Here is a 26,253-nt window from a genome sequence, read left to right on the forward strand (position 1 = left end):
GTCATGATTTTCATGTTAACTCGTGTTATTTATGTTCGTCACACAGTCACGTCGCAAGATACCAATTTTGGTGCATATCAAGCTAGCGAAACTGCCGCCAGCGCACCATGAGCGTGGCACGTAAGTCATGCTGTACATGACATGCGTGTCATGAATTTTATGTTACTCGTGTTTTCATGTTCGTCACACAGTCACGTCGCGCAATACCAATTTCGGGGTAGATCAAGCTAGCGAAACTGCCGCCAGCGCGCCATGAGCGTGGCGCGTAAGTGACGCTGTACATGACATGCGTGTCATGATTTTCATGTTCACTCGTGTCATTTATGTTCGTCACACAGTCACGTCGCAAGATACCAATCTTGGTGTATATCAAGCTAGCGAACGGCCGCCAGCGCACAATGAGGGTGGCACGTAAGTCATTCTGTACATGACGTGCGTGTCAGGATTTTCATGTAAACTCGTGTTTTCATGTTCGTCACACAGTCACATCGCGCAATACCAATTTCGGGGTAGATCAAGCTAGCGAAACGGCAGCCAGCGCCCCATGAGCGTGGCACGTATGTCATGCTGTACATGACATGCGTGTCGTGATTTTCATGTTAACTCGTGTTATTTATGTTCGTCACACAGTCACGTCGGAAGATACCAATTTTGGTGTATATCAAGCTAGCGAAACGGCCGCCAGCGCACCATGAGCGTGGCACGTAAATCATGCTGTACATGACATGCGTGTCATGATTTTCATATTAACTCATGTTTTTATGTTCGTCACACAGTCACGTCACGCAATACCAATTTCAGGATAGATCAAACTAGCGAAACGGCCGCCAGCGCCCCATGAGCGTGGCGCGTAAGTGATGCTGTACATGACATGCGTGTCATGATTTTCATGTTCACTCGTGTCATTTATGTTCGCCACACAGTCACGTCGCAAGGTACCAATCTTGGTGTATATCAAGCTAGCGAAACGGCCGCCAGCGCACCATGAGCGTGGCATGTAAATCATGCTGTACATGACATGTATGTCATGATTTTCTTGTTACGACTTGTCATTTATGTTCGTCATACATTCATGTTCCGCCATACCAATTTTGGTGTACATTCGATTAACTAAGCGACCAGGAGAGCACAAAGTCGTAGGCGGCTAGATAGATAGATAGATAGATACGGTCAAAGTCGCAGAAGTTCGCTAAGAAATGCTTCGCATTTAAAAGTAAAGTTATGAACGAATCTGATTTTTCAAGCCAATTTCGCGGAAACCTCCCTTCTCTTCACAAGAGCGGCAGGAAAACCATCCTTGCGTCTCATTAGAACTTTACCTTTCGCATACCACACAAAACGGACGTCATTCTCTCGCGCCCATTGTATTGCCTCCCAAAGTAGAGTTCGCGTTTGTTTGGTTAAGTTCTCTTGAATCATCACTTCAGATTTGGCATCCTTGAGCTTCTTACGACTATTAGCCAGCTGTCTCGAACTTAATGTCGTGAGAAACGTACAATGATGCCTGGGGTCCTGTCCGCCTTAGAAGGAAGGCGGTGTATCGCGGTAACATCATTTCCTGTCACAGCGGGCATCGCAATTGATGCAGCAATTGTATTGACGTTTTCCAGCATGATCTCTTGCTCAGTCTTACGAATCCCACGAAACTCCAGATTTAGCTTTCTGTTATGCCGCTCTAGTTCATTCAGTTCGCCTTTTATGCCTCGAATTTCTTTAGTGTTCGAGCTTGCTTCTGCGGTTCCGTTTCACATCTGACAACTTGTTATGCTGTTTCTTAATGGCTGCAAGTACTCCATCATACATGTCAGACAGCATTTGAACACTCGCCTCGATATGAGCAACAGTATCTTTTAGGTTTTTCACTGTCTCTGCAATGGCAAGAACACTGGGACGATCGCCCGTACTCCTCTGCATGCGGGACAACGCCACTGTTTTTTCGTTGCACCGGATTTTCCTTTAAATGTTCTTTCACTTATGCCACAGAAAGTTCCTATGTGATAAAAACTGAGGAATTCACTGAACACCATGCAATTATCATCAAAACAAACAGACAAGCCACAATGAAAGCAAGATATATCAGCAACAGTACTCACGGCGCCAAGTTCTTGGGCAACAGTATAGGGCACAGTTAATTGTGTAGTGTCTTAAAAAAATAATAGGAAAGTGATGCAATTCACCATCCTGTAAAACGTTGAAACGCAGTTTAGGACGTGCCTTTCCTGTGCCGCTGCTGCTGCCCAAGTGAAGACGGCGTCAGTGGAACTTTCTTTTAAAGCTGCTAGAAGGCATGGGGGCGTCGTGGTCACGTGAGGTATCCTTTGCACACGGCTTGCTGACGACAGCTTTACGGACACGTGTAGGTTGGCGATCAGCGATTCCTGATACAGTTGACGCAGACGGAGAGTTCCACGCAACGTCCTCCGCAGCCGGTCACCGGCTACTCCTTCACACGTGTCGCGACGGCTGTCGAAATCTCGCCAGGCAAGAATCACTGTAAAACGTAGAAACGCAGTTTAGGACGCGCCTTTCCTGTGCCGCTGCTGCTGCCCAAGTCGTGTTTGAATTCTTTCACACTCGCCCAAATTTCATTTTTTGCGAACGAGAGATACCCGTGACGCCTCGCTGGTGCCTTACGCTCCATTTCCACCGTGTTAAAAGCAGCTTATGTGATGACCGACACTCAGCATGTTTCTATGCAGGCGTGGCTGCACGCCCTGCAGACGTGACGGCGGTACCTGGTGAGGAAGGCGACAACAACAATGGCTCGGTTACGTTGGTGATCCATAAGTACGAGACGCCACCCGGTGCAGAAAAACAGCACGTGGTGCAGACTGAGGATTTGGAGAGATACTTGGCAGCCATGAAGCAGACTGCGGGCTTCAAGGAGCAGCTCTCGGTAAGCCGCCGTGAATGGTACACCCACGGAGCGCAACTATTTTGCTGGACTATTCATCGCTGGGTGCTATTAGTATGCACGCAGTACTGCTTATTTACGATTACGCAGTTCGTTTGGCGCGTAACATAGGCATCCACACAGCATCCGCCCTCTGAGGCGCGCAGGCCTCTTCTACCAGCGCACATGCACCCGGAAATAATGGTGCTGTCCTGCATCGGGGACCTTTAATGCCGCTCGAACCTTGAAAGTAACGCATCCCTTTGCTCTTCTCCGCCGCGGATTCGTCGGTTGTCATGACGTGACGGGTTCCTCCATAGATGGTCGACTGCTGACCCGAAGGTCGCGGTGTCGGCCTCAGCCGCGGCGGTCGCATTTCGATGTGGGCGATGTGCTAGAGGCCCGTGCACTGTGCGACGTCACCGCACGTTAAAGAACGACACGTGGTCGAAATTTCCAGAGCGTTGCACTACGGCGTGCCTCCTAATGATATCGTGGTTTCGGCACGTAAAACCCTTGATATTATCATTATACATCTCCGTAGATGGCACAAGCATCGCCTCAAGAGTCGCATCTATGCAAAAGCATCGCTCACGCCTTGCCTTGCATGTTCCCTAGATAGGCGCCATTTCACATTTGATGTAATTTAGGGCCTTTATCTTTCTTATTTATTTGATAATACCCCTAAAGGCCCCCGATGGGGTAAAACATGGGGAACAGACACACGAAGCAAAGCGATGTACTTGGGTGGCCAAAAGTTCCCAACCCGCAACGCCCGGCCGCTGAGCAGCAGCTCGCTACTATCGGGGCGCTATCATCGCAATCACGCCTTGCCGCACGCTGGCGTCCAGCGTGTGCGTGGAGGGGGGGGGGGGGGCGGATGTATCCCTCTCTCTTTGTTGCTCTCCTTGATCAGGCTTTGACCATGTTCGCATGCAGTGAGTTGGGCTGCGCAGACGGCTGAGAGAGCCACCGCAATGCCAGTGGAAAGCTAAACACACGATATTATTTTCCAGGTATGCCCAAAACCACGGTAATGTATATGGTGTCTAGCTAAATGTGGCCGCAATCAAGATGCGTCAGTTTTCCGGAAGACTGCCGCCTTCCTACACGCTGAACAGTAGTAAAACATCGAAGAGCGGACAGTGAGGGAACATGAGGTACCAAGTTTACACGTCGTTGTCTTCTCAAGGAGAGCAAGAAAAATAGAAGGATACACCCCCCCCTCCCTCCACGCACACGCTCAACACCAGCGTGCGCCAAGGCGTCATTTTGATGGCAGCGCCCCATAGCAGCGAGCTGCTGCTCCGTGGCCGGGCGTTGCGGCCTGGGAACTTTTGACCACCCCTGTACGTTTTGCACACTGTAAGACAAGATTATACAGAATAACGAAAGCGAGCTAAATACACATAAAAAGGGACGAGATACATTGGGTAAATGGCAATTAGAGGAGAGGTGGAAGGTTAATTAAATCAAACATAAATTACGGGCACTAACAAATACAGCAAACAAGGAAAAGAAGTAAAACGAAGTCTTGATCGGAAGAAACACAAGTGTGCAATAACCAAATAAATTAACTCGAAGCAGCGTGTACAATCAACTGAACTGAACTTTATTTGGTCCTGAAAAGAGCAACGCACCCTAAGGGGGCTCGTCCGCGGGCCGCGTCCACGACGGGACCCGCGACGTGAAACTCGACGACCAGGTCTTTGGCTCTCTGGACAGCCCGAAATTGGTCGTCCTCTTCGGGACTGGTGAGGAGAGCGGTCCATTGTTCTTCCGTGGCTGGAGACCCTGCAGCCGCGCGCATAATGGGGCATTGCCACAGCATATGTTGTAAATTACATTAGGAAGCCCACATCGAAGGCAACCCGGCTTTATTTCACTTATGAATCGTGAATAAATGACAGGTGGAGGGTAAACGCCTGTTTGTAGAAGTCGTAAAGTGAGAGTTTGTGGTCTCGTTCGGTGAGGGTGACGTAGAGGAAACTTTCTGCGCTCAAGGCGGTAGTGCTGACAAATTTCGCTGTGCGTTAGGAGCGCGTCCCGCCGCCATGGCTCGCCCTTGGGCCTCGGGCCGCCCTCTTTCCTGGCGCGGCGAGTAAGGCGGCGTCTCTTCAGTTGTTAGTCGGCGTTTGTGGTGTCCTGACTTCCTTCTTGTGTCCGTGTTTGCACGCCCTGTCTTTTTACAATGAGTAAGGTCGATGCTCAGCCCCTCGTCCCCAACGCCAACGAGCTAGCTCGTTGGCGTTGGGGACGAGGGGCTGAGCATCTTGGCCTACGTGGCCAAGGAACCAAATCAAATGTTTAGTATCGGCCCAGGTTACACGCGAGAGCACGCGGGCTGCCTCTTTACAAGCCGAGCCGGCGCGAAAGGCCTGTGCTGCGGCTTTGGAGTCAGTGTAGACTTTTGTGCGATCCGTGGTCGCCAGAGCTAATGCTATAGCTAGCTGTTCTGCGCGGTCTGCATCCGTGTTGGGGAATGTTAGAGAAGTGAGGTGTTCGCTGCAGAAGGACTTGTTTTTGGGCTAGTTGGTGCTTGCAATAGACATCATGTAGCGCGAAAAAGACACAACGGACACACGGAATCACAAACCACAGGCGCTGTGTTCGCCTTGCAGCGACGTAACGGCAGCGACGAAGTGCTTTAGATTGACATATTGAGCGGCGTCTACGAAAGCTACCGAATCGGACATTGCAGCAGCCGTGTTGAGGAGGGCGGTTGCTCTAGCCTTACGTCGGCCGGGGTTGTATTTCGGGTGCATGTTAAGTGGGAGCGGAGGAACGACGAGGCGTTCTCGAAGCTCTGACGGCAGCGTGTACTCTCTTTGGTTGATGATTGGAGAACTTATTTTTGGAGGTAGGACAGGAGTCGCTTTCGCGCCTCTGTCGAGGAGAGTCGAGCAATCTGGGCTAGCTTCTGGGCCTCGACAATCTCACTGAAAGTGTTATGAAGGCCTAGTGCCATGAGTTTCTTTGTGTTGGTTTGAATGGGGAGTCCGAGTTCGATCCTAATTGTAATGATCAGATTAAGCTTGTTCTCATCCCCTTTGGTCCAGGAGTGAGCTACGGCTGCGTAATTAATGTGGCTCATGACAAAAGCATGGAAGAGACGCCGTAGATTTTCTTCCGATTGTCCGCCTCGTTTGTTGGCGACGCGTTTGATTTGTTTAGACATGGAGTCTGCTTTAGTGGCTGGGACATGGCTTAGACATGGAGTGGCTTAGACATGGAATCTGCTTTAGTGACGCTCTATGTTGAGTCCGTTCGTGCCGTCCTCCGGCAGGATCACTCCTAGTATGCGAACCGAAGTGACTTGTGGTATTTGCGTACCGTCTTCTGTGTATACAGAGATGGGTGAGTTGGGAGTCCACTTGGGACCCAGTTTCGGTCGGTAGAGTGAAAGTTCAGACTTTTTGGCCGATAGCCGTAAGTCCGTCTGTCGGAGGTAGGCCTGTACCTAGTCTGCCGCCGTCTGTAGATTGCGTTCGATGTCCCCGTCGCTACCGCCCTCCCACCAGTTGGTAATATTGTCACGTGGTCGTGGCGTCGATGAAGACAGCAGTGAGCACGTCAGAGATGAAACTCTTTATTTGGCCGAACTTGTGGCCGGGAAACTGAAAGTCCAACTACAGAAATACACGCTGTATACTGATAGCGGCGAACAGGGCGTCGGCCGTCGATAAAACTGCTCATGGCTGGGAAGCGCCGTCTTTTACGCATCATGCATTGAATTTTCCAGTCTTATCACTGGTTGTCGCGCAAGCACTGGAATAGTAATCTAGACTATTCACGTCCTGCGTGCAATCTTAACAAAACGATCTACTCTTCTCGAACACTGCGGCGCGGTCAGCATCGAGCGTTGACAACCCTCCTTGCTGGTCAAACCCGAATCCATCAAAATAAAAGAAGCGGGCGAAGCATTGCCCCCCTCAGAAAAAGCATCGTCCCGATGCTTGCGACAGAACATAGAAGGGGGAAAAAACAAGCGCATACACAAATAAATTACAATAACAAAGGACAATGTAGACTCGCCAGGTTCGCTAAGGCGCAAAAAACGGCTTAAGGCGCACGACATAGACGACCTCAGGTCGTGCGCGGCGTCGCTGGGAGTTCGTAATGCCGTCCGGGACGACCTCGTAGTCAAGAGCGCCGAGATGTCTAAGCACCTTGTATGGCCCGAAGTATCGCCGAAAAAGTTTTTCACCGAGTCCACGTCGGCGTATCGGCGTCCAGACCCACACACGGTCACCGGGTTGGTGCTCCATGTGGCGTCGTCGAAGATTATAGTGACGGCTGTCGGCCCTCTGCTGGTTCTTGACGCGCAGGTGGGCGAGTTGTCGAGCTTCTTCGGCGCGTTGCAAATAGGCGGCAAAGTCGAGATCGTATACGTCGGTGGCGGCTGGTAGCATTCCGTCGAGCGTCGTTGCCGGGCTCCTTCCGTAGACCAGTTTGCCCGGCGTCATTTGCGTCGTTTCTTCTATGGCCGTGTTGTATGCGAAGGTCGCATACGGAAGGATGGTATCCCACGTCTTGTGTTCGACGTCGACATACATGGCCAGCATGTCGCCGATGGTCTAGTTTAGCCGCTCGGTGAGGCCATTGGTCTGTAGGTAGTACGCTGTGGTCCGGCGGTGACTTGTCTGGCTGTATCTCAATATCGCCTGAGTTAGGTCTGCAGTAAACGCCGTACCTCTGTCGGTGATGACGAGCTCTGGGGCGCCATGACGCAGGACTATGTTCTCAACGAAGAACTTCGCTACCTCGGCGGCACTGCCTCTGGGTAGGGCCCTCGTCTCGGCGTAGCGGTCTGGCGACGGCGATCGGGAAGGTCCTCGGGGGGTCCACTGCGCTCCTGCCAGATAGTCGGCGATGTCACGTGGTCGTTCACCCTGCTGTGGACGTGGCGCTTCGATGGCGAACCTGCGCAGTCCCATCTGTCGATACTGGCAGCGGCGGTAGGTGTGGCCGGCTTCTCCGCAGTGGTAGCAGAGTGGACGATGGTCGGGGGCGCGCCAAACGTCGGTCTTCATTAGGGTGGCTTGTTGGGCAAGTTGGTACATAGTTCTTCGTAAGGAAATGCCAGCAGCACTAAAGAAAAGAGAAGAAACTGAGCCAGGAAAAAAGAGACAGGAACAGGTGGGATGCTGGTCTGGTCAGGTAGGATGCTGGTCGGTCTTCCTCAGCGTGTATCGCTGGGCGAATGGTGGGCGGTATGACGCCGGTGGTGGCGGCTGTGGTGCCTGGCGGCGCGGCGTCTTGATGTGGGCGAAAAGGGGGGGGGGGGCGCTGCGTCGGGCTGCAGCAGCATAGCTCATTTCTTGCACCTGCGGCGGTGCCGGCTGAGGAACACCCGGTGACTGTTGGATTTCCTCGCGTAGAACGTCCTCAATCGACGTCATTTCGGGCTGTGCAAAAGGTGCGAGCTTTCGCAGCTCCTCTCGCACGATGGCTCGGATCGCTTCGCGCAAGTCGTCGGAGCCGAGCGCAAGAACAGCTGCGCTGTCTTGAAATGCGCGGCGATTGTACTGCCGGGTGCGCATCTCGAGCGTCTTCTCAATGGTGGTTGCTTCCGAGACGAATTCTTGAACTCTCGATGGGGGGTTCCGCATCAGCCGGGCGAAGAGCTCCTGTTTGACTCCTCGCATAAGAAAGCGGACCTTCTTGTCCTCGGGCATGGCAGGGTCTGCATGGCGGAACAGCCTTGTCATCTCTTCCGTGAAGTGTGCCACGTTTTTGTTCGGCATCTGCACGCGGGTCTCGAGCAGAGCCTTAGCACACTCTTTCCGGACGACGCTCATGAACGTCGCGAGGAGCCTGGTGCGAAAGATGTCCCACGTTCTAACGGTTCGCTGTTGGTTCTCGAACCAGGTACGAGCGGCGTCTTCCAAGGTAAAATACGCATGTCGTAGCTTGTCTGCGCTGGTCCAGCCATTGAAAAGGGCGACTCGGTCATAGGCTTCGAGCCAACTTTCCGGGTCTTCGAATGCTACCCCCGCTTCTTTTATTTTGATGTATTCGGGTTTGACCAGCAAGAACGGTTATCGACGCTCGAAGCTGACCGTGCCGCAGTGTTCGAGAAGATTCGCGATTGTAGTAGATCGTTTTGTTAAGATTGCGGGCAGGAAGCGAATAGTCTAGATTATTCCAGCGCTTGCGCGACAACCAGTGATAAACCTGCTCATGGCTGGGATGTGCCGTCTTTTATACATCATTTATCGAACTTTCGAGTCTTATCACCGGTTGTCACGCAAGCACTGGAATAATCTAGACTATTCGTGTCCTGCACGCAATCTTAACACAGCGATCTACTACAATGGCGAAGCTTCTCGAACATTGCTGCGCGGACAGCTTCGAGCGTTGACAATCGTTCTTGCTGGTCAAACCCGAATACATCAAAATGAAAGAAGCGGGCGTGGCAATATCATCGGCGTAGAAAGCGTGGCCGGGACCATCTATTGAGCTCAATTCTATCGAGAGAGCGCTCAAAGCTGAGTTGAAGAGAATTGGAAAGAGAACTGCTTCCTGCGGTGTGCCTCTGGGACCCAAGTCGTACGTCTTCGAACCCAAACAGCCTAGTCTAATGGTGGCTTTGCGGTCTTTGAGAAACGACCGCACGTATGCATAGAAGCGGTTGCGCAGTCCAGCTTCGGCAATCGCTTGTAGTATGTGCGAGTGTTTAAATTTGTCAAAAGCCTTTTCTGGATCTTGTGCGAGCACTGCCCTGGTGTCCCAGGACTTGCACGTTAAGATCTGGTGTTTCAGAATAAGCATGACGTCCTGTGTCGACATCGACGGGCGAAAGCCTATTTGAGTAAAAGGGAGAAGGCATTTCTCTTCCGCATATTTCGTGGCCCGTTTGAGGATGACGTGCTCAGCCACCTTGCCTACACACGAGGTGAGGGAGATGGGCCCCAGCGAGCCAGGCTCAAAGGGTTGGCCCGGCTTAGGTGTGAGCGCGACGGTGGCTTGGCGTCACTCGAGCGGGATTTCGCCGGATTCCCATACCTCGTTGATGTGTTTAGTGAGGAGGTCTATGTCCTCATCAGCGAGATTTTTGAGCAGCTTATTTGTAATGCCGTCTGCGCCAGGGGCTGATGTACAGTTTAGCTCAGTGAGTACTGCCCGCACCTCCACACTCGTGAAGGGAGAAACCAATGGCTCTCCTTCTGCGTGGGCAATCCGTGTCTGAGCTCGACTCGGTGCAGAGGTAGCGCGACGCGAGCTTGTGTGTAATCTGTTCGTCCGTAAAGTTTTCTTTGCGAAGCTTATGAATTATGCGGTCTATGGTGAATTGCTGATTGGATTTCGTGGGTTTGTCGCCCAACAGATGTTTGAATAGGTTCCATTTGGATCCTTTACGCATCTGGGCGTCTACCGAGTTTCATACTTCGGCCCATTGCTGCCTAGCTGAAGTGCGACTGTGCTCTTCGATTCGCTTGTTGAGCTTCGCGATCCTCTTGCGAAGACGGGGGTCGAGCTTTTGCGTTTTCCATTTTGCTTATGAGCCTTGCTGCGCCCCGATGAGGCAAGCAAGTCGGCTATCTATGCGCGCGTGGTTTCTATTTCTTTTGTGACTGTCGTTAAGTCCTCATGTAACCGAACAAACAGGTCTCAAACAAAGGTGTAGGTGTTTTCATCTTGCTTTCTAAGGGTGCGAAAATTATTCCAGTCGACCACCTTGAATTTACGCGGTGGGAGACTCGATACGGCTAGGGTGATGCTACAGATGTAGTGATCACTACCTAGGTTGACCTGTGTGTTAATCCACGTAGGGTTGCGGACGTTTCGAACTAGTGCTAAGTCCGGAGTAGTATCTTGTTACCGAGCTACCGGTGTGTGTAGGAAACGCGGGGTCTGAGAGTAGTGCGAGACAGTGGTGTGCTATTTGCGTGGCAAGCGCTTTGCCTTTCGAGTGGGGGTATCCGTAACCCGTGCGCAGCGTTAAAATCGCCTGCATCAACAGCGGGCCTTCTATCTTGCATGCTTTCTGAAAGAGGGCTATGAAAGTTTTTCTGCGGTTGGCAGGTGAGCTATATACGTTAAGAAGAAAGACCGACTGTTCGAGGTGTGCATTCGGCATGAGTTCTAGCAAGATGTGTTCGACCTTGAGGTCAGAGCGAACGTTCGCGCACTGCAAAGCTTGAAAGCGCGAACCGCGATTTGATAACGTAAAGATTCTTGAAACCGTGAATTTTCGGAAGTGTTTTATATTGTCATTGGGTCGTGACGTAGACGAACGCAGCAGTCGGCGTGTCGAAGATGAAACTCTTTTATTTCGCCGAACTTGCGGCCGGGAAAAGGAAAGTCATACAGCAATACACACTGTACACTGATAGCGGCGAACAGAGCGTCGGACGTCGGAAAACTGCTCATGGCTGGGACTTGCCGTCTTTTACACATCCCGCATCGAACTTTCCAGTCCACTGGTGGTCGCGCAAGATCTGGAATAATCTAGACTATTCACGTTCTGCGCGCTATCTTAGCAAAGTGATCTACTACAATCGCGAACCTTCACGACCACTGCGGCGCAGTCAGCTAGCGTCGAGCGTTGCTAACCGTCCTTGCTGGTCAAACCCGAATACATCAATATAAAAGAAGACGCGGGCGTGGCATTGCCCCCCTCTGAAAAGCCATCGTCCCGATGCTTGTGACAGAACATAGAAGGAAAAAAAAAACAAGTGCATACACAAACAAATTACAATACCAAAGAAAACGTAGAGTCCCAGGTTCACTAACGCGCCAAAAATGGCTTAAGGCGCACGACATGGACGATTTCAGGTTGCGCGTGGCGTCGCTGGGAGTTCGTAATGCCGTCCGGGATGACCTCGTAGTGAAGGGCGCTGAGACGTCGAAGCACCTTGTATGGCCCGAAGTATCGCCGAAGAAGTTTTTCACTGAACATCAGTGTCATACGCCAATATCCGTAGCCTTGTGCCAAAACGTGGTCGGCTTTTTTCTACATGAAAGATGAGCAATGTAAGGGTCACAGTGGTTGTGTTCATCTAAGACACATACGCAGAACATATAAACGCGGATCAGAGGCAGCACCATTTGGGCACGGCACCGCGCAAGCGACGATGCGCTTACACTCGCTCGTTTTTAGACGGCGCTACATGGGCCATTTGCACCGGACTTCTTGGTTCCTGTCGGCTAATCATGGATGTTCCTTGGCTTCCGTGGGCTACATTTGGTACCTTGCCGCTGCATATAGTCCGAGCCGGCTCTGCACCCTGGCAACCTACGTCAACGATGACCGAGGAACTCAGCATGGCATATAAACGCGGATCAGAAGCAGCATCATTTGGGCACGGCACCACGCAAGCGACAATGCGCTCACACTCGCTCGTTTTTCAGGTTAGTTACATGAAATCTGCAACATGTGTAGGAAGCAGCAATTACTGTCTGTTCGCGGTGTCTTGCCCACCAGAGCTTCTTGATGCATACAAGTGGTTGTTAGGTCTGTTGAAGTGTTTGTGGTTATCGCTCTCTGAAATACTTCTGATGCTTTCGGGCGACGTTGAGGCTAATAGCGGTCCCATGACGAAGGCTGAAGCTGACGCTTTCGCCCAAGTCTCGGAAAGACTGAAGAAACTGGATGTGGCTTATGCATCCATACTTGTAGCAACCCGAAAGCTGGAAGAAGATCGAGATACTTTGTTAAGGGAGCTCGACCGTTCCAGGGAGAGGGAGACAGCCGCAGAGAACACCGTTAGGCACTTGATTGAAAGGGTGACGGAACTTGAGAGGCGCGAGACTGAGGAAGGCGAAGCTAGAACTGTGAAAGAACAGGAAAGGGCCTCGCAGATAGAGGTGAACCGTTTGAATGAAAGAATAGTGATGCTGGAAACGTCAATCGCCAATCAACGTGCTGACGCGTTTAGCACGCCCGATCATGCATCTGGTTCTGTCTCGCAGCAGCTTTCCTTAATTACTTCTAGGTGCGATGACACTGAGAATAGGCTGCGGCGATGCAATCTTCTCTTCTTTGGAATGGATGACAATCCTGATGAAGACTGGGCAGCTTCAGAGAAAAAAATTGTCGAATTCTGTACAGACAAACTGGGCTTAACTACAAGTAGTTCACAGTTTGAGCGGGTACACAGATTGGGGAAGTTGGACAATAACAAACGTAGACCAATTATAGCAAAATTGATGTATTTCAAAGACAAAGCGAAAATTTTTCATGTGCGCGTAAACTGAAGGGAACTCCTTTTTCCATTGGCGAAGATTTTTCGCTCGCAACGCGAAGAATAAGAAAGAAGCTATATGATTATGCCAAGGCGCAAAAGAAACCTTTTAAGCTATCTCTCGGTAAGTTGCACATGGAAGCTAAGGTCTTCGTTTATGACACATTAACAGACAGTGTTGTGCCTACAAGCAGATAGCTAGACAATAGAAATTGCGCAAACTATCCCCACCAGTCCAGTATGCGTGTCACTCATCATTCATTATCAGTGTCATACGCCAATATCCGTAGCCTTGGGCCAAAACGTGACCTGCCCTCGTCTTTTCTAGATGATAGTGAATCGCACATAATCATTCTTACAGAAACATGGTCAAATCCTAACATTACAGGCAACGAAATTTTACCTCGTGCGCATTCATACAATATATATAGACGTGATCGTCCTGATAAACGAGGGGGTGGCGTCCTCCTAGGAATAAAGGCACTGACGTCATACGTAATCAACACCGATTCCAATCTGGAAATCATCTGGGTATCTTGTCTAATACCTTCCACTAAGATACTCATAGGTTCTGTTATCGGCCGCCAGATTCTGGTCAATCCTTCGTCAATGAACTGCACATTAGTATTAATAAGGCAACTGTACCGTGTCTCACTGATAGCATCTATCTCATTGGAGACTTTAATTATCCTTTAATCAACTGGGCTGAGCTATCATCATCATGTCATATTTCCACAGAGTTCTGTAACCTGACACTTGATTAAAACCTGTTCCAAGTCGTTAACCGTCCGACCCGGGGCACGAACATACTAGACTTAGTACTTACAACAGCACCAGAAACAGTAAGGGAAGTAACACACTTGGAAGGATTCAGCGATCACCATTTGCTTCAGATAACCTTAGATATTCCAATTCCATTTATGGGATATGTAAGAAAGATGATTTACGACTACAATAAAGCTAATTTCACAGCTATAAAAACAGAACTTGAAACCTTCTTTTTCCGTGCATATCTACCCTCGTTTGACAGCCGATGCGTAGAAGGGAACTGGACTCTCTTTCGAGACAAGGTAACATCTTTGGTTCACCAATATGTCCCTCTGATCGCAATAACTAAAGACAAATCAAACCTTTGGTACACTGGGAGACTTAAACAATTAAGGAACAAAAAGAAGTGTTTATATCAGGCTGCGAAGCGTGCGGGCACCCGTGCTGCATGGGATAAATACAAAGTCTGCTTAAAAACCTATTGCTCTGCCTTATTCATTGCGAAAGATAAATATTTTGCGCATGACCTCCCAGTGCTAATAAAACTAATCCTAAAAAGTTTTGGAAGCAAATGTGCCCTGATCGTGACACTAGTTCAATTTCTGTACAATGTAATAACAATGCTCCTATACCAGACAATGAGTGCCCGGAAATATTTAACACTTACTTCTCATCTGTGTTTACTTCTGAAGATCACTCCACTCTTCCCGAAATTTGTTATCTTAATTACAATTACATGACACCCATCGAAATAACTGAGCAAGGCATAGCAAGTCTCATTAATAGCTTAAAGGTGTCCACTTCAGCTGGTATTGATGGAATTAATTCTAAAATAATAAAAAATACCATTAGAGTGTCTACGAAATTTTTGTGTTATGTCTTTCAGCAGTCTCTAACAAATGGAATACTACCCTCCAACTGGAAAATAGCGAAAGTAATGCCGATCTTTAAAAGCGCAAATAGAAGCACAGCTTAAAACTACCGTCCGATATCTCTCACGTGCACCTGTTGCAAAATGCTAGACCACATTATTCCATCTCATATTTTCAGTCTTCTAAAGCACAATAAGTTTTTTTTCCACAGCCAACACGGGTTCAGAAAGAATCACTCCTGCGAAACACAGCTTTTGGAACTAACCACTGACTTGCATTTTAATATGGATGATAACCTACAAACTGACTGCGTATTCCTCGACTTCGCCAAGGCCTTTGACCGTGTAGCTCATTGCCGCTTGATTTCTAAATTGTCAACAATTCGCTTAGACTCATTAACTTTATCATGGATGCGTAACTTTCTTTCGAACCGCCAACAATTCATACTTGTTAACAATCTGTCTTTAACAATCTTTCCCCAGTTACCTCAGGCGTACCGCAGGGCAGCGTGCTGCGTCCATTGTTATTTCTAATTTTTATAAATGATTTACGCAATAACATTTCTTCCAGCATGCGCATATTTGCAGATGACTGCATTCTATATCGCCCCATTAGATCTGCTACTGACCACTTGACACTCTAGTGGGATCTCAATCTTATTAACGAGTGGTGCAACACATGACTAATGACCCTTAACACATCAAAATGTAAAGTAATCACATTCAGCCGTAAACATAACAATTCTACCTATATATACCGCATTCAACACGACTTAATATCACACGTGCCCCATTACAAATACCTTGGTGTTAACCTTTCTTCTGATCTGTCATGGTCCTTTCACATTTCAACAGTATGCGCTAATGCTTCAAAATCCTTGCGTTACTTACGGCGTAATCTCAGAAATTCATCAGCTAATATTCGTAAACTAGCATATCTCACCTTTGTTCGCCCACAACTTGAGTTCGCATCATCCATTTGGTCTCCATATCACAATAACATGGCCACCGCACTAGAATCCATCCAAAATAGGGCAGCACGGCTCATCTCACGAAACTGTAGATTCCATTTCAGTGTCACGCGGATTAAAACCGATCTTTGCCTACCATCATTAGCTACGCGCAGTGACATAGCCCTACTAACATTATTCCGCAAGTATGTTCACTTTGACAGGTCACGTTCATTTCATCTCGACGTCCCATACCGAACATCTAGAAGATTACACAACAATTTCAGTTTTACACGCATATATGATCGTACATTAACATTCAATTCATCAGCACTGCCACGCGCCATTACATTATGGAATAACCTGCCCGACAACATAGCTTCGTTGTCCAACCCTGACGCATTCCATCACCAACTAATCGCACATTTTCACTGAGGTCGTCCATCAAAAGTCTAAATTTGTGTATATTGTATCAATATGATGTATCTATCATGTATTTATTTAGTTTGTTTTACGTAGTATGTACGTATTATGTATTAAGTGTTCAAATTTATCATGCATCTATTTAGTCTGTATTATGCATTCGGCATTTTAGTAGATAGGTACGCGAAGAACGTAATGCGGAACTTTCGTCGCTCTGCTACAAGGCCTTTTTGAGATAAAGACCTTCAAAATAAAGAAAATAACGTTCCCTGGGTCAAATTCGGAGGTTTTTTTTATAAAAACGTCTCCACTACACATAAAAACTAAAAATACCTGAGCAGAAGCAAAAACATGCATATATTTAGCGTCATTTTGTAACGTGTCGCTCAGTAAAAAAAGTTACGCCACAGTCCCCTATTCGCCGCATGCTTCGCATAACATCGACTCCCACGGTACGTGGGATCTGGCGAATGAATTTCAGCTACCTAACTTTAATATATTTTGTGCAATTCATAACGAAATTTGGCCAAAACAGCAGAGCGGATGAGCGCTCCACCCCACCTCTCCGTCATCACTCATTTCGTCTGCTTGGTAAAAATTTTAGGCGGCAAAACAAATCGCGGATCTCTTCTTTCCACTCATGAGGGAATAATACATAAAATTCTCAAATAAATTTAAGAGGTCGACCAGCCATCGTTTGTTCGATGTTACGTGGAATCGCCCTATTATTATTATTATTATTATTATTATTATTATTATTATTATTATTATCATTATTATTATTATTATTATTATTATTATTATTATTATTATTATTATTATTATTATTATTATTATTATTATTATTATTATTATTCAGGTCTCCCATGGCCCTACACAAATTGTACACGGCAATATGTCTTCCGCAACTTGAGTATGCGTCCGTGATATGGAATGGCATTGCTCAATCCAGCGGTAACACCATTGAACGAGTCCAGAAAAAATTCCTCAGCATATATAACCATCGCTTTGCTAAAAATGACTCTGGATCTCGTTCAAGTACTGCTGAATTATTATCACTGCCATCACTTCACTGCCGACGAAATTGCTCTGATCTCTTATTTCTTTACAAGCTAGTCCACGGTATCATATCCTGCCCTGTACTTCTCAATTGTGTAAATTTTCGAATTCCGCGTAAGTTAACCAGAGAGAACAGACCGTTTCATGTACCCGCCTGCTTCTTCCAACACTCTACCGTTCACAGAATACAAAGTCTCTATAATGTTAATTTTCTTGATCTTGACGTTTTTCATAGCCCACAATCATTGTTTTTATCCGAGCTTTGCACTGTTTTGACATAGTGTGGCACAATGTACAAAGTCTTCCCTTCTCAGTCTTTCCACATAGTTGTATATATGCAATCTAATTTTTTATGCCCCGTCAATATTTCTCGTGTTGTCTTATTTTACTCCTCCCCTTTTGTGTTCATTTCTCTTTGTCTACGTGTATTTGCTCTTTTTATTTCTGAAGACTGTCTGTATTGTATAGTTTATTTTTATTGTTTTTTTTGCGTGCGCCTGCACAAAGACCTTACGGTTGTTCCTGGGCACGTTAAATAATTGATTGATTGATTGATTGATTGATTGATTGATTGATTGATTGATTATTATTATTCCGTGGGATTCTCCACGACGACATGCTCCATCCCTCAGAGTGCGCACCCGTAAGCAGCGGTGCCGTGTAATTTGAATATATTTTATCAGAACGCTCGTGGTCTTCGCACTAAGACGCGCGAATTCTTTGCTAATGTTGTTTCGTCTTCTTTTGACCTTATTGCGATTTCTGAAACGTGGCTGTGCAGTGGAATTCCTTCCTGTGACTATCTTCCGTCGAACTACACCACCTTCCGCAGTGATCGGGACGGACTTCTGTGCAACTAAACAAAAAGGTGGTGGCCTATTGATGGCTATAGACAGTTCTCTAAGATCTGTTAGACGCAAGGACATAGAAACAATTTCTGAATCAATTTGGATTGAAATTAGTCTTGAGCACTGTGAAAAATTGTTGATTGGATGTTTCTATGTATCGCCTAGCGTTTCACCAATTGCTTTTAATCAGATCGTCTCTTCTATTGAAAATGTGGTTATTTAACATAAGAAGCACAAAATTCTTGTACTTGGTGATTTTAACACACCAGGAATTGACTGGACCACACTTAAATTTTCTCATTATCATCATTTCTTAAAGAACAAATGCAGCGTATTGTTAGATTTTCTCTAAAGTGCGTTGGCGGGCTAGTTGGTTGTTCATGCTTAGTTTCTACAGCGCGACTGGACGCGGACGGAGAAGGAACACGCAAGCACACACACACACAGCGCTGTTTTCTCGCTTTTAATTCCCTACAGCAGCACAATAGTATTGCCAATTCGTGTGGTAACGTCTTAGATCTGTGTATTTCTAATAATCAACCTAATAATCAACCTAATTTCTAATAATCAACCTATCGAAGTATCACTCTCTCACATCTCTCATGTTCGTCCTGACAAATTTCCCCCACCACTCAAACTAACACTCTGTATTTCACCAGAAAAACCAAGTTTTCCCAGAAAAATCGACAAAACGCCCAGATTTGCCTTCAAGCGAGGTGACTACGTTGGCTTGTACCATGACTTGTCCACCACAGATTGGTCACTGGTAACTGACAAACCCAATGTTGATGATCAAGTCGATCAGTTTACGGAGCTTATCTTGACCAGCATGCGCAAGTTCATTCCCCAGTATACACCTCATCATTGTAAATATCCCTCCTGGTTCTCATCAGAACTTATAAGTGCACTGAAACATAAAGATCGTGCACACAGGAAGAAGTATAAACGTTCTGCGTCAACTCATTTGAAGGAAGAATTCTGTCGTTTTCGTACTCTTTGTAAACGCCTTTATAAACGGGATAACAGTCTATATATTTCATTTTTAGAAAAAAGCGCGTCTGACAGGCCGGCTGAGTTTTGGAAGTATGTGCGCAAACGGTCGAGCAAAAGTGGCGAGTCCTTCAGGATACTGGACCCAAATGGAGTAGAAGTTCAAGCCGTTGCTGACTGTTTTGCCATGCATTTTTCATCTGTCTATAAGTCTCCAGCCTCTGTAGCTAGTAACGGTCGACAGGTTAAGGCAGTTGGCACAGCTGATGCTGTGTTGCTAGATGAAGATTCCATTTCAGAATGCATTAAGCGCTTGAAACCATCCTTTGCAGCTGGCCCAGATGGCATCCCCTCTGCCATACTAAAAGCCTATGGCAGTATACTTGTCCCAGTATTGACTACCATATTTAATAAGTGTCTGCATGCTTCAACGTTTCCTAGCATGTGGAAAACTGCTCGTGTTTTCCCAGTGTTTAAGTCTGGCTGTAAAAGTGACGTCTCGAACTACCGCCCTATTTCCCTTCTTTGTGCCGCATCCAAAATCTTTGAGCTTGCTCTTCACAAAATATTGTCTTTTGATGTAAAAAATTCATTGATTGTGAATCAGCATGGGTTTCTCGCCGGCCGCTCAACTGCCACTAATCTTGCGAGTTTCATGATGCAAGTCTCCACGCCTATTTCGCAGAAAGGACAGGTTGACGCTATTTAGTGTGACCTTAGCAAAGCTTTTGATGTTGTCAGCCATTCGCTGCTTGTGAATAAACTTGCACACTTTGATGTTGATTCTTCAATTGTGAATCTCCTCCATAGCTATCTTCTTGATAGATTATGTTACGTTGCCGTTAATGGCCAAACGTCCTCTTTGTATAAAGCTACTAGTGGGGTTCCTCAAGGGTCGGTACTGGGCCCACTCCACTTTTTAATTTATGTTAATGATGTTTCTTCTGTCATTCGGAATTCTTTCCTTTTGTATGCCGATGACATAAAGATATTTAAGGAAATTCATTCAGTTATCGATTGTCGCTTGCTGCAATCTGATTTGTGTTCTTTTTCTGAATGGTGCAGGAGCAATAGCCTCTCCCTAAATATTTCAAAAACCAAGGTAATGAGTTTCACTCGAAAAACATCTAGTGTGCCATTTTTATATTCTGTCAATTCTGTGTCGTTGTGTAAGGTATGTGAGATCAATTATCTAGGTTTCTTTTTGATAGCACCTTACACTTTTCTGCTCACGCTAAGCGTGTTGCTTTGCGGGGTCTTCGCACCCTAGGCTGTGTTTGCAGAATGTCTAGAGAATTCCGTTCTCCTGTGCCCTTCCGAAAATTGTACACCGCGCTATGTCTTCCTCAACTAGAGTATGCATCTGTGATCTGGAATGGCATTCCTAATTCCAGCAGCAACGCCATTGAGCGAGTCCAGAAAAAATTCCTAAGCATTTACAACCATCGTTTCGCTAGAAATGACTCTGGATCTCGTTCTAACGCTGCTGGTATATTATCATTGCCATCACTTTTCTGCCGACAAAATCGCGCTGATCTGATATTTCTTTACAAGCTTGTGCATGGTATCATATCCTGCCCTGTACTGCTCAACTGTCTTAATTTCCGAATTCCACGTAAGCTGACCAGACAGAATAGACCTTTTCATGTAACCGCCTGCCTCTGTGAACATTCGACCATTGGCAGGATACAACGTCTTTACAATGCTTACTTTTTGGAGCTCGATGTTTTTCACAGCTCCCAGTCGTTGTTCTGCTCCGAGCGTTGCACTGTACTTACATAGCCTTGTACACTGTTGATATTTTCTTTTCTGCCTGCGAATAGTTGTATATGTGCAATTTTGTAACGTTTTTTATCCCTGATATTTTATTATGAATGTTACCTTTGTTTTTTTGTTTTTTTTCGTGCGCCAGTACAAAGACCTTACACTTGTTCCTGGGCACATTAAATAAACGTTTGATTATTATTATTATTATTATTATTATTATTATTATTATTATTATTATTATTATTATTATTATTATTATTATTACCATTAGGTAATAATGCTTCCGTTAATTTGATTCTTGTTTGTTATTGTGTTTCAATGCAGCGTAAATGAGTTACATGTCTTCTTTCTGATTATTTTACGTGACAAGCTCTTCAATATGTATGTCATCTCTCGTTTGCCTATGTGCCGGGCCTAGTCTTCCAAGCCACCGTCTGGCTTTGACAGGCCTGTTATCTGTTTTGTACAACTCAAGATGATAATAAAGATTATTATTATTATTATTATTATTATTATTATTATTATTATTATTATTATTATTATTATTATTATTATTATTATTATTATTATTACCATTAGGTAATAATGCTTCCGTTAATTTGATTCTTGTTTGTAACGTAAATATCCCCACTGGTTCTCATCTGAACTTATCAGTGCACTGAAGCATAAAGGTCGCGCACACAGGAAATCTAAATGTTCTCCATCGAGCGAGTGGAAGGAAGAGTTCAGCTTTTTTCGAACTCTCGCTAAACGCCTATATAAACGGGATCATAGTTCGTATATTGAATTCTTAGAAAAAAGCGCTTCTGTCAGGCCAGCTGAGTTTTGGAAGTATGTACGTAAACGGTCCAGCAAAAGCGGAGAGTCTTTCAGACTACTAGACTCAAATGGGGTAGAAGTGCATGCCGTCGCTGACTGTTTTGCCGCACATTTCTCATCCGTTTATAAGGCCTCAGACTCTAGCACTGATATCAGACAGCCTAAGGCAGTTCGCTCACCCAGTGCTTTGTCGCTGGATGAAAATCTTATCTGCGAATGCATTAAGTGCTTAAACCATCCTTATCATGTGGCCCAGATGGCATCCCCTCCGCCATACTAAAAGCTTATAGTAGTATATTTGTCCCAGTACTGACTACGATATTTAATAACTGCCTGGACACTTCCACATTTCCTAGCATGTGGAAAACTGCTCGTGTTTTCCCAGTATTTAAGTCGGGCTCTAAAACAGATGTTTCTAATTATCGCCCGATTTCTCTACTATGTGCCACATCAAAGATCTTCGAGCTGGCTCTTCACAAAATATTGTCTTTTAGTGTTAAAAGCTCATTGATTCCTAATCAACATGGTTTTCTCGCTGGCCGCTCAACTACCACAAATCTTGCTAGTTTCATGACGCAGATCTCCACACCTATTTCTCAGAGAGGACAGGTTGACGTACTCTACTGTGACCTGAGCAAGGCTTTTGACGTAGTCAGCCACACACTGATTATGGTTAAACTTGCGCGATTTGATGTTGACTTGTCGGTTGTGAATCTCCTGCAGAGCTATCTGCTCAATAGATATTGTTATGTAGCGGTAAATGGCCAAACGTCTTCTTTGTATAAAGTGACTAGTGGGGTCCCTCAAGGGTCAGTATTAGGCCCACTCCTATTTTTAATTTACGTTAATGATGTTTCTTTTGCCATTCGTAATTCTTCTTTCCTCTTGTATGCCGATGACATCAAGATTTTTAAGGAAATTCATTCAGTTAACGACTGTCGCTTGCTGCAGTCAGATTTGCGCTCTTTTTCCGAATGGTGCAACGCTAATAACCTTTCTCTGAATGCCTCGAAGACAAAATTCATGTCTATCACTCGCAAAACATCTAGCGTGTCATTTCAATACTCTGTCAATTCTGTGTCCTTATGCAAGGTTTATGAGATCAGTGATCTTGGTGTTGTTGTTGATAGCACGTTAAACTTTTCAGCTCACGCTAAGCGTGTTGCTTTGCGGGGTCTTCGCACCCTAGGCTGTGTTTGCAGATTGTCTAGAGAATTCCGTTCTCCGATGCCCTTCCGAAAATTGTACACCGCGCTATGTCTTCCTCAACTGGAGTATGCGTCCGTGATATGGAATGGCATTGCTCAATCCAGCGGTAACACCATTGAACGAGTCCAGAAAAAATTCCTTAGCATATATAACCATCGCTTTGCTAAAAAAATCTCGTTCAAATACTGCTGAATTATTATCATTGCCATCACTTCACTGCCGACGAAATCGTTCTGATCTCTTGTTTCTTTACAAGCTAGTCCACGGTATCATATCCTGCCCTGTACTTCTCAATTGTGTTAATTTTCGAATTCCGCGTAAGTTAACCAGAGAGAACAGACCGATTCATGTACCCGCCTGCTTCTTCCAACACTCTACCGTTCACAGAATACAGTCTCTATAATGTTAATTTTCTTGATCTTGACATTTTTCATAGTCCACAATCATTGTTTTTATCCGAGCTTGTACTGTTTTGACATAGTATGGCACAATGTACAAAGTCTTCCCTTCTCCGTCTTTCCGCATAGTTGTATATATGCAATCTAATTTTTCATTCCCCTTCAATATTTCTCGTGTTGTCTTATTTTACTCCTCCCCCTTTTGTGTTCATTTCTCTTTGTCTACGTGTATTTGCTCTTTTTATTTCTGAAGACTGTCTGTATTGTATAGTTTATCTTTATTGTTTTTTTTTGCGTGCGCCTGCACAAAGACCTTACGGTTGTTCCTGGGCACGTTAAATAAATGATTGATTGATTGATTATTATTATTATTATTATTATTATTATTATTATTATTATTATATTATTATTATTATTATTATTATTATCATTGCCATCACTTTGCTGCCGACGAAATCGCGCTGATCTGTTATTTCTTTACAAGCTTGTGCATGGTATCATATCCTGCCCTGCACTGCTCAACTGTCTTAATTTCCGAATTCCACGTAAGCTGACCAGAGAGAATAGACCTTTTCATGTAACCGCCTGCCTCTGTGAACATTCGACCATTGGCAGGATACAACGTCTTTACAATGCTTACTTTTTGGAGCTCGATGTTTTTCACAGCTCCCAGTCGTTGTTCTGCTCCGAGCTTTGCACTGTACTTACATAGCCTTGTACACTGTTGATATTTTTTTTCTGCCTGCGCATAGTTGTATATGTGCAATTTTGTAACGTTTTTTATGCCTGATATTTTATTATGAATGTTTCCTTTGTTTTTCTTGTTTTTTTGTTTTTGTTTTTTCGTGCGCCAGTACAAAGACCTTACGGTTGTTCCTGGGCACATTAAATAAACGTTTGATTGATTGGTTTGATTGATTATTATTATCTCTTGTACAGCATTCTGCTCAATAGATCTTGTTATGTTGCCGTAAATGGCCAAACCTCTTCTTTGGATAAAGTGATCTCTTCTTTCCACTCATCAGGCAATAATACTTAAAATTTTCAAATAAATTTAAGAGGTCGGCTTTAAGAGTCGGGATGCATGCTTGCTATGCTCCTGCCCGTTTTTCGGTAAGCAGCAGTTTTTCCGCTGTGAAAGTTGGTCTAAACGTGTTATGCGAAGTGTGTAACCTGGCCTGATGAGGAGCTGCAACTTCTGAAGTCTGGATCGCGCTCATTTTGCTGCAGTCTATGTGATCTGAGCCGTTCTTCTGGTAAGCATAGCGAAGACAACTCGGCGGCGGGCAGCGAAGAGCATTGCAGCTCTCAAACCGGTTCCCTATCCACGTGTACCCCTCCGGGTGGCGATCTCGCCGGGCTGCGCCGCCTCCTCCTCGACGCGTTGGAGGGAATCTCGTTCCTCAGCGACGAGGTATCCCAACTACTCGAAGAAAACGAGCGCCTCCGTAAGGATCATTCCCGCGGTGTTGAACAACAAGCCCTCGTGGTTGCCTCCCTTCGTGCAGAGGTCCGCTTCCTGCGTGAGGAGCTGACGCGCCACACGGCCGCCGTGGCATTGAAGGCACCTGTGATCCCTCCAGAGCTTGTGAACGTTGACCGATGTGTGACCTCCAAGCAACCTGCGTACTCTGAATAACCTCTCTCCAAAATTCTTTCATCTTCGCATTCGCCGCCAGGTGACGTAGACACGTTCGAGCGTGTCATTGTGATGCCTGTCACAGCCTCTTCTGCAGCGGTAACTGAGGGTGGAAGAAAGAAGAAACCCGCCTCGTTTGGAGCATTGAAGACATCCACTATATCTGTAGCTCAGCAGCCACAACGGCCACAACGGGCAAAGGCCATTCTTGTTACGAAGCTGAGCCCGGACACCACTGCTGCTGACATCAAAAACATATTGCTTCATTGGATATGTCTCCCATCTCCTGCCGGCGACTTCAAACAAGATTGCAGTCATATTCTTCATTCTATATCGAAGTTGACGAGGAAACACTACAACACCTGAATGACCCATCGATGTGGCCCCTCGGATGCCTCTTCAAGCCATTTCGTGGGGAGCTGCGCGATGATATATGCTTCATTCCTCTGAGCTAGTGCCTGGAATCGAAAGTGCCGTGTAACGTAGACATATTGTGCCAAAATGCTCGGGGTCTGCGTACCAAGACACTCGAGTTTTTCTCTAATGTTCTTTCGTCTTCTTTTCCTATTACTGGTATTTCTGAAACCCGGCTCGGCACTGAAATTCCCTCATCCGACATTTTTCCCCCGACCTACACCACCTTCCGCAGTGACCGAGATTTCAGTAAAACCAAACAGAAAGGCGGTGGCGTGCTGATTCACATTGACAATTCACTGAAATCCGTTAGACTGAAAGACCTAGAAACTATCGGAGAATCGATCTGGCTAGAAATCCACCTTGAGCGCCGTGAAAAGTTTTTAATTGGATGTTTCTATTTACCGCCCAGCATTTCCACTGCCTCGTTTCATGATGTCATGTCTTCTATTGAACTTGTGATATCTTCTCATAGTGGGCACAGAATTATTGTTCTTGGGGATTTCAATGCACCTGGAATTGACTGGAGCACGCTTACCTTTTCTCATTACAATCATTTCATAGAGAAAAAGTGCAGCCTGCTCTTGGACTTTCTGGCGTTTAATTCCCTAGTGCAACATAATTCAGTCGCCAATTCCAGTGGCAACGTCCTAGACCTGTGTGTGTCAAACGATCAACCCCTTGAAGTTTCCCTCTCCAACATTTCTCTTGTACGTCCGGACAAATTCCACCCACCACATAACGTAAGATTATCTGCATCAGCCGAAACAACGAGCTACAGCAGTTACGTAAACAAATCTCCAAGATTTGCGTTCAAGCGAGGTGATTACACGGGCCTCTATCATCACTTGTCCACCGTTGAGTGGTCACAGGTTACTGACAAACCTAATGTTGATGACCAGGTTGATTGATTTACGGAGCTTGTACAGAGCAGCATGCTTAATTTTATTCCTCAGTATACACCTAAACAACGTAAATACCCCCACTGGTTCTCATCTGAACTTATCAGTGCACT

At 46.0% G+C, this 26,253-nt stretch overlaps 1 protein-coding gene across 2 annotated transcripts in view; it reads left to right on the top strand.

Annotated features, from left to right (window-relative positions):
* Window positions 1-26,253, top strand: part of LOC119403989 (receptor-type tyrosine-protein phosphatase mu) — a 963,694-nt gene that overhangs the window by 326,794 nt on the left and 610,647 nt on the right. For both annotated transcript variants that reach the window (XM_049419317.1, XM_049419318.1), the window contains exon 3: window positions 2,700-2,896. In XM_049419317.1, coding sequence (XP_049275274.1) covers window positions 2,700-2,896 — 197 coding nt within the window. The remainder of the gene's footprint in view (window positions 1-2,699; window positions 2,897-26,253) is intronic.

The sequence above is a fragment of the Rhipicephalus sanguineus genome, chromosome 9 (assembly GCF_013339695.2).
Source record: "Rhipicephalus sanguineus isolate Rsan-2018 chromosome 9, BIME_Rsan_1.4, whole genome shotgun sequence".
In the NCBI taxonomy this organism is placed as follows: Eukaryota; Metazoa; Arthropoda; class Arachnida; order Ixodida; family Ixodidae; genus Rhipicephalus; species Rhipicephalus sanguineus.